Here is a 13,013-nt window from a genome sequence, read left to right as displayed (position 1 = left end):
GTTTGTGATTTTTTTTTATCCCCTCGTTCTAGAGACATATGGATTACTATCTGGTGGCAAAAGCTTTGATAACTATTTGTATAAAGCTTTCTATATCAGATGATATAAGACCTAGTTGCATCATACCTTGTTTGCAGATACCTTAGGTTATGAAGGTTTTGTATTTCATATGTTCATTGTCCTTGACCTCATTTTCATGGTTCACTAAAGCTTTTTTTGTTGTTGATTTTTATACGACCGCAAAAATTTTAATTTTTTGGTCGTATATTGCTATCACGTTGGCGTCGTCGTCCTGCATCGTCGTCGTCCGAATACTTTTAGTTTTCGCACTTTAGTAAAAGTTAATAGAAATCAATGAAATTTTAACACAAGGTTTATGACCACAAAAGGAAGGTTGGGATTGATTTTGGGAGTTATGGTCCCAACATTTTAGGAATTAGGGGCCTAAAAGGGCCCAAATAAGCATTTTCTTGGTTTTCGCACTATAACTTTAGTTTAAGTGAATAGAAATCTATGAAATTTTGACACAAGGTTTATGACCACAAAAGGACGGTTGGGATTGATTTTGGGAGTTTTGGTTCCAACAGTTTAGGAATTAAGGGCCAAAAAAGGGCTCAAATAAAAATTATTCTTGGTTTTTGCACAATAATTTTAGTATAAGTAAATAGAAATCAATGAAATTTAAAGACAAGGTTTATGACCACAAAAGAAAGGTTGGGATTGATTTTTTAGAGTTGAGGTCACAACAGTTTATGAATTAGGGGCCAAAAAGGGGCCCAAATAAGCATTATTTTTGGTTTTTGCACCATAACTTTAGTATAAGTAAATAGAAATCTATGAAATTTAAGCACAAGGTTTATGACCATAAAAGGAAGGTTGGGTTTGATTTTGGGAGTTTCGGTCCCAACAGTTTAGGAATAAGGGGCCCAAAGGGTCCAAAATTGAACTTTGTGTGATTTCATCAAAAATTGAATTATTGGGGTTCTTTGATATGCCGAATCTAACTATGTATGTAGATTCTTAATTTTTGGTCCCGTTTTCAAATTGGTCTACATTAAGGTCCAAAGGGTCCAAAATTAAACTTAGTTTGATTTTAACAAAAATTGAATCCTTGGGGTTCTTTGATATGCTGAATTTAAAAATGTACTTAGATTTTTAATAATTGGCCTAGTTTTCAAGTTGGTCCAAATGGGGGTCCAAAATTAAACTTTGTGTGATTTCATCAAAAATTGAATAAATGGGTTCTTTGATATGCCAAATCTAACTATGTATGTAGATTCTTAATTTTTGGTCCAGTTTTCAAATTGGTCTACATTAAGGTCCAAAGGGTCCAAAATTAAACTAAGTTTGATTTTAACAAAAATTAAATTCTTGGGCTTATTTGATATGCTTTATCTAAACATGTACTTTGATTTTTGATTATGGGCCCAGTTTTCAAGTTGGTCCAAATCAGGATTCCATATCAAGTATTGTGCAATAGCATTTTTCAATTGCACAGTATTGCACAATAGCAAGAAATATCTAATTGCACAATATTGTGCAATAGCAATTAATTTTCAATTGGAGTTATCTTTCTTTGTATAGAATAGTAGTTGATAATATATGTTGGAAATTTGCCAGACATGACTATGATGTCATTTTCTATTTTTATTTGCCAATAACTTTATGTAAATAACTTCATTGGAAATCTGCCAATATAAAATGTTGCTGATGAAGCTTTTTTTCCTTATCTTATCTAAAATGTTTTTAGATAATGTATGTTGGACATTTGCCAGACATGACTATGATGTCATTTTCTATTTTTATTTGCCAATAACTTTATGTAAATAACTTCATTGGAAATTTGCCAATATAAAATGTTGCTGATGAAGTTTTTTTTATTGTTTTATACAATAAACAATGTATATTCACTTTTACTACCAACCAATCTTTACCATTCAGTGATAACAAGCACTTTATTTTACATTTTAATATTTTATGATGTATTTAAAAGAGTAGTTATTGTTGCAAACTCCATTAGAAATTTGAATTGATATCAGTTTTGGAAAAAGGGAAACGGGGATGTGAAAAAAAGGGGGGGGGGGGTAAATTTTTCTCATTTCAGATTTCATAAATAAAAAGAAAATTTCTTCAAACATTTTTTTGAGAGGATTAATATTCAACAGCATAGTGAATTGCTCAAAGGCAAAAAAAGTTCATTAGACCACATTCATTCTGTGTCAGAAACCTATGCTGTGTCAACTATTTAATTTTAGATTTAAATAAGTTTGAAGAAGAAATCTTTAATTGATTTGTAAAATCTTGACATTTGTTTTGTGTAAAAAAAACCATGTAATGTCAAAAATTTGATCACAATCCAAATTCAGAGCTGTATCACGCTTGAATGTTTTGTCCATACTTGCCCCAACTGTTCAGGGTTCGACCTCTGCGGTCGTATAAAGCTGCGCCCTGCGGAGCACCTGGTTTGGTCATGAAATTCTTATTTATGAGTGATAAATAAAGGCAACAGTAGTATATATGTGTTCAAAAGTCATAAATGGATTGAGAGAATAAATACTTAATCCAAGGGAGACACATCTTCAACACAGCCATGCACAGGAGCATTTTTTGCAAATTATTTCGTTTTGTGGAATATTAGAAAATCGCCCAAATTCAATTTGCAGCTTATGAGAAGATATACATTATTTACAAATAGCTCTTCCAAAATCAAAGTTCCTAACCAAAGAGATATCATTCTAACAGCCAAAATTTTGTTTTACTTTTAAGTCATTGAACAGTTTTCCATCCATAATGTTTTACTTCTGTTTAATCTCAAATAATTCTAAATATTTCTTATTAAATGAGAACCAAGACGTTATGTTAGTTTTGTGAAGCTCTTGTCTGCATATATATAAGGATCTTTCAACAGACTGGATTCAGACTTAAGGCTTTCAAATCTATATCAGTATGTAACAATTGACTTTACAATATCATAATGTATGGGGAAACGCCTCAGTTCTGATAATACAGCAAATTTTACACTTCGTTTGTGTACACCCAGTATAAATTTTTAGAACTTGAGATGGAGTTTCTCAAACTAAAGATTTTAATAACAGAGGATTGTAATTTATTATATGAAACTTATAACCTACCCGTACCTCTGAATTATATAACAGAATGGGTTTTAAGGGTATGCTCAAAAATATGTACACAGAATTTTATTCCCGGAGACAAATTTATAAAATCCTTTCTTAGTTTATAATAGGCCTTAAGAGCCTTATTAAGTAAATAGTTATCAAAGGTATAAGGATTACAATTTAGTAAGCCAGACGCGTGTTTTGTCTACATAAGACTCATCAGTGACGCTCATATCAAAATATTTATCAAACCAAACAAGTGCGAAGTTGAAGAGCATTGAGGATCCAAAATTATTAAGTAGTTCAGTTACTTCAAGATGTAGTAAAGTGAACTCATAAGTATTTGCAATGTGACACACAATCAATCAAGTTATTCTGAAGTAGGAAATCAGCCTGAATTCTTCTTCCAGCCTTATTAAAAATATTATAACTTAAATTTTTCTGGCACCAGTCAGCACAATATTTTTCTAGCTGATTTATTCTCAGTGGCTGATGTTGACATTATTTCTATCATCTGTGTTCATCAAACAGTTTAATGTCTCTAAGTGAAGTGAAACTGCATCCAGACACGAGTCAGGCAAGATAAGATGGAAAGTCATTTATGAAAATTTGAATAAAGAAGGACTCAAATTGTCCCCTTGCCTTACACATAAATGAATGCTAAATGGGTCAGTGAGAGAAGCTCCAACTACTACACATGCTTTACTACTGTTATACATATCTGATATAGTATTAAAGAGCAATGTACCAACTTTCATATTTATAAGCTTCAGTTTAGACCTATATGAATTACACTGTTGAATGCTTTATGATAGTCTACAAAACAAGTATATAATCTACCCTCTTTACTGTTATGTGACAGTATCTGTCTATCAGTGTTTTCAGTATGAATTTATGATCTGAAGTTCTGGCATTTTTTGTAAAGCCAATCTGAGAATTATGAATTAAATTATTTTGGAACCAAAATTTGTCAAGTCTTGAATTTAAAATAATTTAAAGTAATTGTTATACCTCTATATTTAGATGGATCACCAGGATCATCAGATTTAAAAAATGGTGAAATATAACCATCAGCCTAAATCATTAGGTACACACTGTTCTTGAGGCTTCAATTTAACATTGTATATAAGCAATTTATCAGATATTACTGACTATGTTTTTTAACATTTCATTTTATATCAAATCAGTTCCACAGGCCTTGCCTGAATTTAAGCTTGCTATAGCATCAGAGATTTCTTTAATACTTATTTGATTATCTAAATCATTAAAGATTGAAAACTTTTCTTTGTCATTCAGTATAGTTTCAACTGGCGGATCTAGAAATTTTCATAAGTGGAGGCCCACTTACTGCATAAGAGCGGGCCAGCTCCAGTGTCGCTTCAGTGATTCCCTATATAAGCAAGCAATTTTTTTGTCGAGCCTGCAACTTTTGTTGCAGAAAGCTTGACATAGGGATAGTGATACGGCGGCGGCGTTAGCTCACTTCTTAAAAGCTTTATATTTTAGAAGGTGGAAGACCTGGATGCTTCATACTTTGTATATAGATGCTTCATGTTACGAAGTTTCCGTCAGTCACATGTCCAATGTCCTTGACCTCATTTTTATGGTTCAGTGACCACTTGAAAAAAAAGTTCAATTTTTTTGTAATGTTGAATTCTCTCTTATTATAAGTAATAGGATAACTATATTTGATATGTGCGTACCTTGCAAGGTCCTCGTGTCTGTCAGACAGTTTTCACTTGACCTCGACCTCATTTCATGGATCAGTGAACAAGGTTAAGTTTTGGTGGTCAAGTCCATATCTCAGATACTATAAGCAATAGGGCTAGTATATTCGGTGTATTGAAGGACTGTAAGGTGTACATGTCCAACTGGCAGGTGTCATCTGACCTTGACCTCATTTTCATGGTTCAGTGGTTATAGTTAAATTTTTGTGTTTTGGTCTGTTTTTCTCATACCATATGCAATAGGTCTACTATATTTGTTGTATGGAATGATTGTTAAGTGTACATGTCTAGCGGGCAGATATCATGTGACCTTGACCTCATTTTCATGGTTCAGTGGTCAAAGTTAAGTTTTTGAGTTTTGGTCTTTTTATCTAATGCTATATGCCATAGGTCAACTATATTTAGTGTATGGAAATATTTTATGATCTTTATGTCAGTCGAGCAGGTTTTATTTAACCGTGACCTCATTTTCACGGTTTATTGCACAGTGTTAAGTTTTTGTGTTTTGGTCTATTTTCCTTAAACTATAAGTAATGTGTCAACTATATATGTTGTATAGAAGCATTGTTAGCTGTACCTGTCTGCCTGGCATGTTTCATATGACCTGGACCTCTTTTTCAAGGTTCATTGGTCTTTGTTTAGTTATCTTGGTTAATGTTAAGTTTATGTGACAGTTGTAATAAAGCTTAGCTTTATACTTAGGACTATCAACATAATATCAATGATTAGTATAGAAGGCGAGACATTTCAGCGTGTGCACTCTTGTTCCCAAAAAGGAGGGGGACGTGTTTACCCATTATAAAAAGATCTCTATCAAACCATTTTTGGGGGTCTGCCACACTTCTTATTTTTTTTGGGGATTACCAGGGAAACTTTGGCTGCAGAAAGAAAAATATCACATAAATCCTGTGCCTCTTTGATAATTTCTTCTGAAGAACAATCGCTATCATTAATAAGAAAAGAAGATATTTCCTGCTGGGAATGTGGTGAAAAGTGCTTGCTGAAATTTAACGTGGGCAGCAAGAAGATTATTCCACTGAGATTCTGTTAATTGATGCCCAGCCAAAATTTCCAACGATGTTTTACAGAGACATCCTGAAACTGAAATGTTGAAACAAACTCTGACACTCGAAATGTTCCCTTTCTTAGGACTCTTATATCGAAAAACTAGAGGCTCTTTAAGAGCCTGTGTCGCTCAATTTGGTCTCTGTGCATATTAAACAAAGGACACACATGTATTCATGACAAAACATTTGTGTTTTGGTGATGGTGATGTGTTTGAAGTTCTTAATTTAATGAACATTCTTGCTACTTACAATTATATCAATCTATAATGAACTTGGCCCATTAGTAACAGAGGAAAATATTTTGTAAAAAATCAAAAAAAATTATGAAAATTGACTATAAAGGGCAATAACTCCTCAAGGGGTCAACTTACAATTTCGGTCATGTTGACTTATTTGTAGATCTTACTTTGCTAAACGTTATTGCTGTTTATAGTTTATCTACATCATATCATATAAATATTCAAGATAATAGCCAAAAACGGTAAAAGGTCCTTAAAAATTACCAATTCAGGGGCAGCAATCCAACAATCGGTTGTCTGATTTATCTGAAAATTTAAGAGCAGATAGATCTTGACTTGATAAACAATTTAACCCAGTCATGATTGCTCTAAATGCTTTGGTGTCAGAGTTTTAAGCCAAAATCTATATTTTACCCTTATGTTCTATTTTTAGCCATGGTGGCCATCTTGGTTGGTTGGCCGGGTCATCCCACACATTTTTTTAAACTAGATACCCCAATGATGATAGTGGCAAAGTTTGGTTAACTTTGGTCCTGTAGTTACGTTACAGAAACGAAGATTTTAGTAAAAGATAACCAAAATTTACGAAAAATCGGTAAAATGTGACTATAAAGGGCAAGGATTTGTATAGTTAGACTATCCTTGTAAAGGGCAATAACTCAAGGGGTCAACTGACCATTTTGGTCATCCTGAAATATTTGTAGATCTTACTTTGCTGAACATTATTGTTGTTGCCAATTTATCTCTATCTATAATAATATTCAAGATAATAACAAAAAACAGCAAAAATTCCTAAAAATTACCAATTCAGGGCAGCAACCCAACAACCAGTTGTCAGATTCATCTGAAAATTTCAGGGCAGATGAATTAATGTTCCCTTGATTAACAATTTCACCCCTGTCAGATTTGCTCTAAATGCTTTTGTTTCAGAGTTATAAGCAAATCATTTTTTTGTGAGACAAGTGCCAGTACTCTAAAAGATATCAAAAGTATCTCCCCTTGACCACTGATTCTTTCCTCGTGCATTTGAAATATTATTTTATGTTTCTTTAATCACTCTGTAATGTTTATGTCATGTTGTAATTAATGTTATGCTCTTTATGGGCCCTTTAATTTGGAGGATACAAATATTGTATTGTATAAAAAAAGTACATCTAATATCAAATTAAATTTATTGCAAAAGACGTCCAGAGAAATATGAATGGCGATTTCCAGCAACAGTCTCTTTTCTGTGTGGTACTCTGTGTTGAACGAACACTTTATCTCCCTCCTTTAGCTGCATCAGTAGAACGCGAGTTACAGCATGCCAGTCTCTACCTCCTGCATAACCAAGATCAAATCTCTCGTTATTTTTCTGTATTTGGAAGGTGACACCAGATGTCCGATGTCCTTGTATGGTACATGCAATTTGGTACAATCCTGTTTTGGGTGCTGTGAACTGTCCTGTTAGAGGGTCGTAGTAGTTCCCGATGTTTGTCAAGACTTCGTCAAATTTCAGGATGTCATTTCCACTGAAAGGACGATTTCCTTTCACGTATGCATGAAATGCAGGCTTTCCGTCGTATTCTAAAATACAAACTCACAAGTGAAGCCATTACTGTTATTTGTATCACTCATTGGAATAAAAGATTTCAATTCGTTACAGTGAAATATTTTGATAGGTTACAGCTGAGATTACTATAACACAGTAGCATTAGTCTCAGGTTACAGTATTGATTGATTTTTTTTTCAACGAAAGAGTATGTTTATTTTTCAGTGAATGTAAGTGAGACAAGAGGCATGCAAGGTATTGTCACAATTTTTTATTTGAATGACCAATGTATATATAGAGAATTGATCTAGTCCTTCTAGTTCTCATATTGAAATTGCTTCTCATAATTCCATATGACACGCAATGGTTGGTACCGACACCTATTACCTTAGACATTTAGAAAAAAAAATACCTTGGCAATATATATAGTTCTTTATTATCTATTTGTCTAAATAAAATCATAAAAAACTGCTATTCACAAACAAACGTTGTGGAAGTAAACATGTCAAAAGTAAAATAATTGAATAATTGAAATGCATATTTTCTTAAGAATTGAATGCTTCTTTTTGTAAATTTATTGGGGTGTAAAAGCGTTGACCGAAATGCATTTAGTATGAAGCGTGGAATAAGATTTTTTGTTTGAAATCAATGTAATGCCCCTACACCATAATTCCATTGCAAAATAATTAAATCAAATAATTGCATTTCCTTATTGAAGGGCCCTTCAAGTTAGATCAATTACAATCCAGATAAGCTATTTTGTATACTTCCCTTTCGAAAACTACAATCGTTTTCTTCAAGAAAAGTTTTATCAAACAATTTATCAACAACAATACATGCCTAATCCTCCTTTCCAACCAAAGCAACCCATTAAAAAGATGCCAAACAACACACATATACTTACTGTCATAGAAATATTCTAAAATATATGAGAGATAAGTAAATGATAGAATAAGATGTACAAAATATAGGTACGAAATGTATAGTTTGTTTCATACATATTTTGCCAAGAGGTTTCGACTATTACGGCGTTGAAATACAAGGCTAGCAGCTTCAAAGGCAGTATATTTTGCGAACCATATACTTGTGTTCGTGTGCGTTAAAAAAATAAAAGGTAAATACATAAAGACACGGAACTTGGAGGAAAATTCAAAACGGAAAGTTCTTAATCAAATGGAAAAATTAAAAGTCCAATTAAACACATCAAACAAATTTATAACATATGTCATATTAATATATTTAAAAGAATACTTCGTCTTGAAATAGCCCCGGAGTGAAAAACAATACAAACAGTAATTGAATACCAAAAAAGAATGGAAAGCAACTGACGATTATCACTCAATTACATGCAGGCTCATCACTTGGTATACTGTGGATTCATTATTATTCGTTGGATACCAATTTTCGTGGATTTCGTGGGTACAGCAGAACCACGAAATTAAATGTTCAACGAATACAAACTTTTATAAAGGTTTATATATACAGACTCGGCAAAACCAAGAAATTAGATATCCACGAACAGGCAAGATTTTCTTAATCCACGAAAATTGGTACCCACGAAAATAAATGAATCCACAGTATATATGTTACAGTGAATTTGTATAATCAGTGATTATGTAGAATCCCTGAAATTTTCAGGGATTATGTAGAATCACTGGCTAGTTTAGGGATTATATATAATTACTAAAATTTTCAGGGATTATGTAGAATCACTAGAAAAAATGTTAGGGATTATACATAATAACTGAAATGAAGAAATAGTTTTATTTATAAAGAAAATGAATAAAAGCCAAATAATTTATTCTATAAAATCATATTAAAACATCAATATAAACATTAATTGTAACATGTTAAGAAAAATATATCAGAATGATAACCCCATTTAAAAAAAATGTTAGACACAATACATTTAAATGTTAAACGCAATATATTAAAACCATCTCAAGGTATCCCGAAAAGAAGGGAATGAGCAATCTTGAACCTGTTCAAGCAAAATACCATGTTAATTGACCAGGCAATATTCTTTTTCAGACTTTTTGTGAACAATTGCCAATGATTATGTTTTTTGGGTTTCCCTTTTCTTTTCCCCTGTGGAATTGCTATGAGAATATTACACCAAATACCAGCTTCCTCTAAATTTTGTTCTATTTATCAATCCTTAGTTCTGCCTGTTTTATCATCATGACATTTAGATGCGTAAGTTCTCTCAGTTGAATTTTCTTGTTCATTTGAGAAAAAAAATATAATAAAAAAACAAAAAAAAAACATCACAAAACAGATGTTCCATAATCTTCTGTACCACAAATAACAAGCTCTGTGGATTTACAAATAGCAACAAACAATACATGTAAAGTAATCGCTATAAAGGGAATGTTGATTATTATTAATTTTAAAGTCTTTAACTTTATCTCGAAACCCTATGTTGGTTATATATTTAGATTATCCACTGTGTTTAAAAGTAAAATTATTTCATCTGGCAAGGAATATGAAAGAAAAAGATGATAATTTGTCTATATTATTTATTCTTTAACAAACAAAGGATCCTTACATTATTGATAATCCCTGAAATCATATTAGGGAATATGTAGAATAATTATTGAAATGTTCAGTGATTATGTAAAATCACTGGTCATATTCAGGGATTATATATAATTACTAATGATTTCAGTGATTCTACATATTCCCTGGAAAATCAGGGATTCTACATAATCCCTGATTATACAAATTCACTGTAACATATATACATAAATATATACAATCTGGTGAGGTTTAACATGTTAAAAAAAATTTCAAAAAAGTAAAAGAATAAATAGCAAAAATGCCGACCTCCAAGGAAAATTCAAAAAAGTCCTTTATCAAATGACAACATCAAAAGCTTCAACACACGTACTAAATGAATGGAAGATATTAGCCATCTTCTTAATAGTCAAAAGATAACAGACTAGGAGTGTGCTTTTAGATGTTTCTGCATACGATTTATGCTTTTAGAGAAGAAACAAATAAATGATCCAAATCGGTTAATTGTTATAAAATACATCAAATAACATAATTACAAATCTAATCTTGAATGCTATCAAATTTTAAGAAATGTAATTGTGTTGATATAGTCATGTGACGGACAATTCATGGTTTTGTTGTGCTGTTTTTGTGTGCTTACTAGGTTGATTTACCTGTTCGTTGTTATTCTGTGGATAACATGTCGAAATGAACTATTGTATTTGATGTTGCATTTATTTGTAGTTGTATTCCTGTCCTGTCACACAACCAGGTTCAACCCACCATTTTTTCTTAAAATGTCCTGTACCAAGTCAGGAAAATGACAGTTGTTATCAAATAGTTCGTTTCTGTGTGTGTTGCATTGTCGTTTATTTGTTGCACGTCAGTGTTTCTGTTGTTTTCCATTTATAGTTGTGTTTCCCTCGGTTTTAGTTTGTAACCGGATTTTTTTTCTCTCAATCCATTTATTACTTTAGAACTGCGGTATACTACTGTTGCCTTTATTTAAACGGGAATGTTTGATTAACAGTAATATCCAACACATATAGCCATGTTGTGTAAACTTTTTAATAAATTAAATGATGCCCACCTATGACGTGTGATAAAAAAACAAGCAATCAAATCATTTCAATAAAAATTAAAATGCAAAGATTCAAAATTCTCAATGGCTAATTATATTTTTTTAATTATTTAACTCACCGTCTCCCTCGCCATAAAGAGTTTTGACCTCTCCAAAGGTTGCAAACAAAACGCCAATTAAAAACGGACTAATCGAAAGCATTTCAGTTGCAGACAATTCCTACTGCAGAATACAGATGCAGACAATTCCTACTGCAGAATACAGATGTAAAGTTGGTACCTTAGTTTTACTATGATACAAGCTGTTACGTTTATCTTCATTGAACCGAAATCTGATATATTAAACCGAAATCTGATACTTGAAATGAATGTTTTACACGGAATGACTGAAAGGAGTAGGTCCGGTAAGGACCGATTTTGGCCTCAAATTTCAGGTTATTCTGACAAAAGATTTTGACCACTTTTTAAACACTTAAGTGTCTATTTCATTTGATTCAATTAGTTTATGTGAATGATTTTAACTGATTCATTAAAAGCGATCCGATTCAAGATCAAATATGAAAAATCTACCAAATATGTCGAAAAATGTCACTTTTCAGATAGTTTTTGTCAAAAATGAAAGTGACCGCATCCGTGTTCATCCTCACCCTTTATATAATGTTATGTATTATCATCAAATACAACTTACATTTCAATATTAAGGATGAACACGAATGCGTCCACTTTCGTTTTACACGGAAACCGTCTGAAATTTAACTAAAATGCTAGAATTGTAAAGATTTCAGTAACTTAGCATGACTTAATGATGCTAGTACCCGATATTTGTGCATTGTATTGTCAAAAACAGACCATATTTATGTAGCAGAAGCATTCTTCTGTCCAATAAATAACTAAAAGTTTACATTTTAACAATTTTGTAAAACTGCTATATTTTGGGGCCAAATGGGGTCTTACTGGACCTACTCCTTTCGTTGAATTCAATATAAAAAAGGTTTGCGTTTTGTAGGAAAGTTATTTTTATATTTCTGCAATATACCTTTTTGGTTCATGGTGCCCATTTAACTGTCTGTGCACATGTTTTCAACAAAAAGGTAACATTCATCAACAAAAACCGTTTGAATATCAACTTTAGTCGAAAAGATTCGTTGTTTCCACAAACTCGAATGTTCAATGCTGCATTACTGTGTTCGGTTTCATTGAAATCCTCGCCTACTGACAAAGACTGATGCCTTTACGGATTTCGCCAACAAAAGTCACATAGATGTATGTTATTTACTTTTAAGAGAGTCTATGTGTGTTCTCTTTCTTCGGATCCAAAGATAGACGTTATAGATAGATAAGTTATGCAAATTTTAATAAATATAAAGTTATGTCTTTTAAGTTTACAGGTATTGACATTCAAACTCTTACAAAAGTTGTTCCACTTTGTCTGAGAGAGAAAATCCCTCATTAGAAACGATCTGAAATTCACTGCAATAGGGCCTATTTTAGTTAATCGTCCGGAGCACAAAAGTCAAAATAGACTACATAAAACAAACGAAACAGGCTGAGATATCCTTGCCAAACTTCCATAAGCTGATACAATAGATATCGTTGGATTCGCTTTCATCAAAAATATTTCATCTTATAACATTTATCGTTTTAATTGCATGTTATACTTTTCGATTGTTTGTCTTTGTAAATTATTACTTTTACTGCTTAGTCATATTTTTTTTATATCCATTTGATGATGACTCGGTACATCCCGTCAGTGAGTT

General features: G+C 32.2%; 1 protein-coding gene across 1 annotated transcript; it reads right to left on the bottom strand.

The window, feature by feature from the left end:
• Positions 1-7,304: 7,304 nt before the first annotated feature.
• On the bottom strand, positions 7,305-11,554 carry LOC139520722 (complement C1q-like protein 3). The gene is made up of 3 exons (XM_071313601.1): positions 11,377-11,554; positions 8,585-8,599; positions 7,305-7,715 (listed from the first exon to the last, which is right to left on the bottom strand). The coding sequence occupies exons 1-3, from the start codon at positions 11,456-11,458 to the stop codon at positions 7,321-7,323; spliced, it is 492 nt and encodes a 163-aa protein (XP_071169702.1). The 5' UTR covers positions 11,459-11,554; the 3' UTR covers positions 7,305-7,320.
• Positions 11,555-13,013: the final 1,459 nt, after the last annotated feature.

This window comes from Mytilus edulis, chromosome 4 (assembly GCF_963676685.1).
Source record: "Mytilus edulis chromosome 4, xbMytEdul2.2, whole genome shotgun sequence".
Classification (NCBI taxonomy): Eukaryota; Metazoa; Mollusca; class Bivalvia; order Mytilida; family Mytilidae; genus Mytilus; species Mytilus edulis.
Note: the sequence above shows the minus strand (reverse complement) of the source record. Positions and strands in the feature narration are given on the sequence as shown.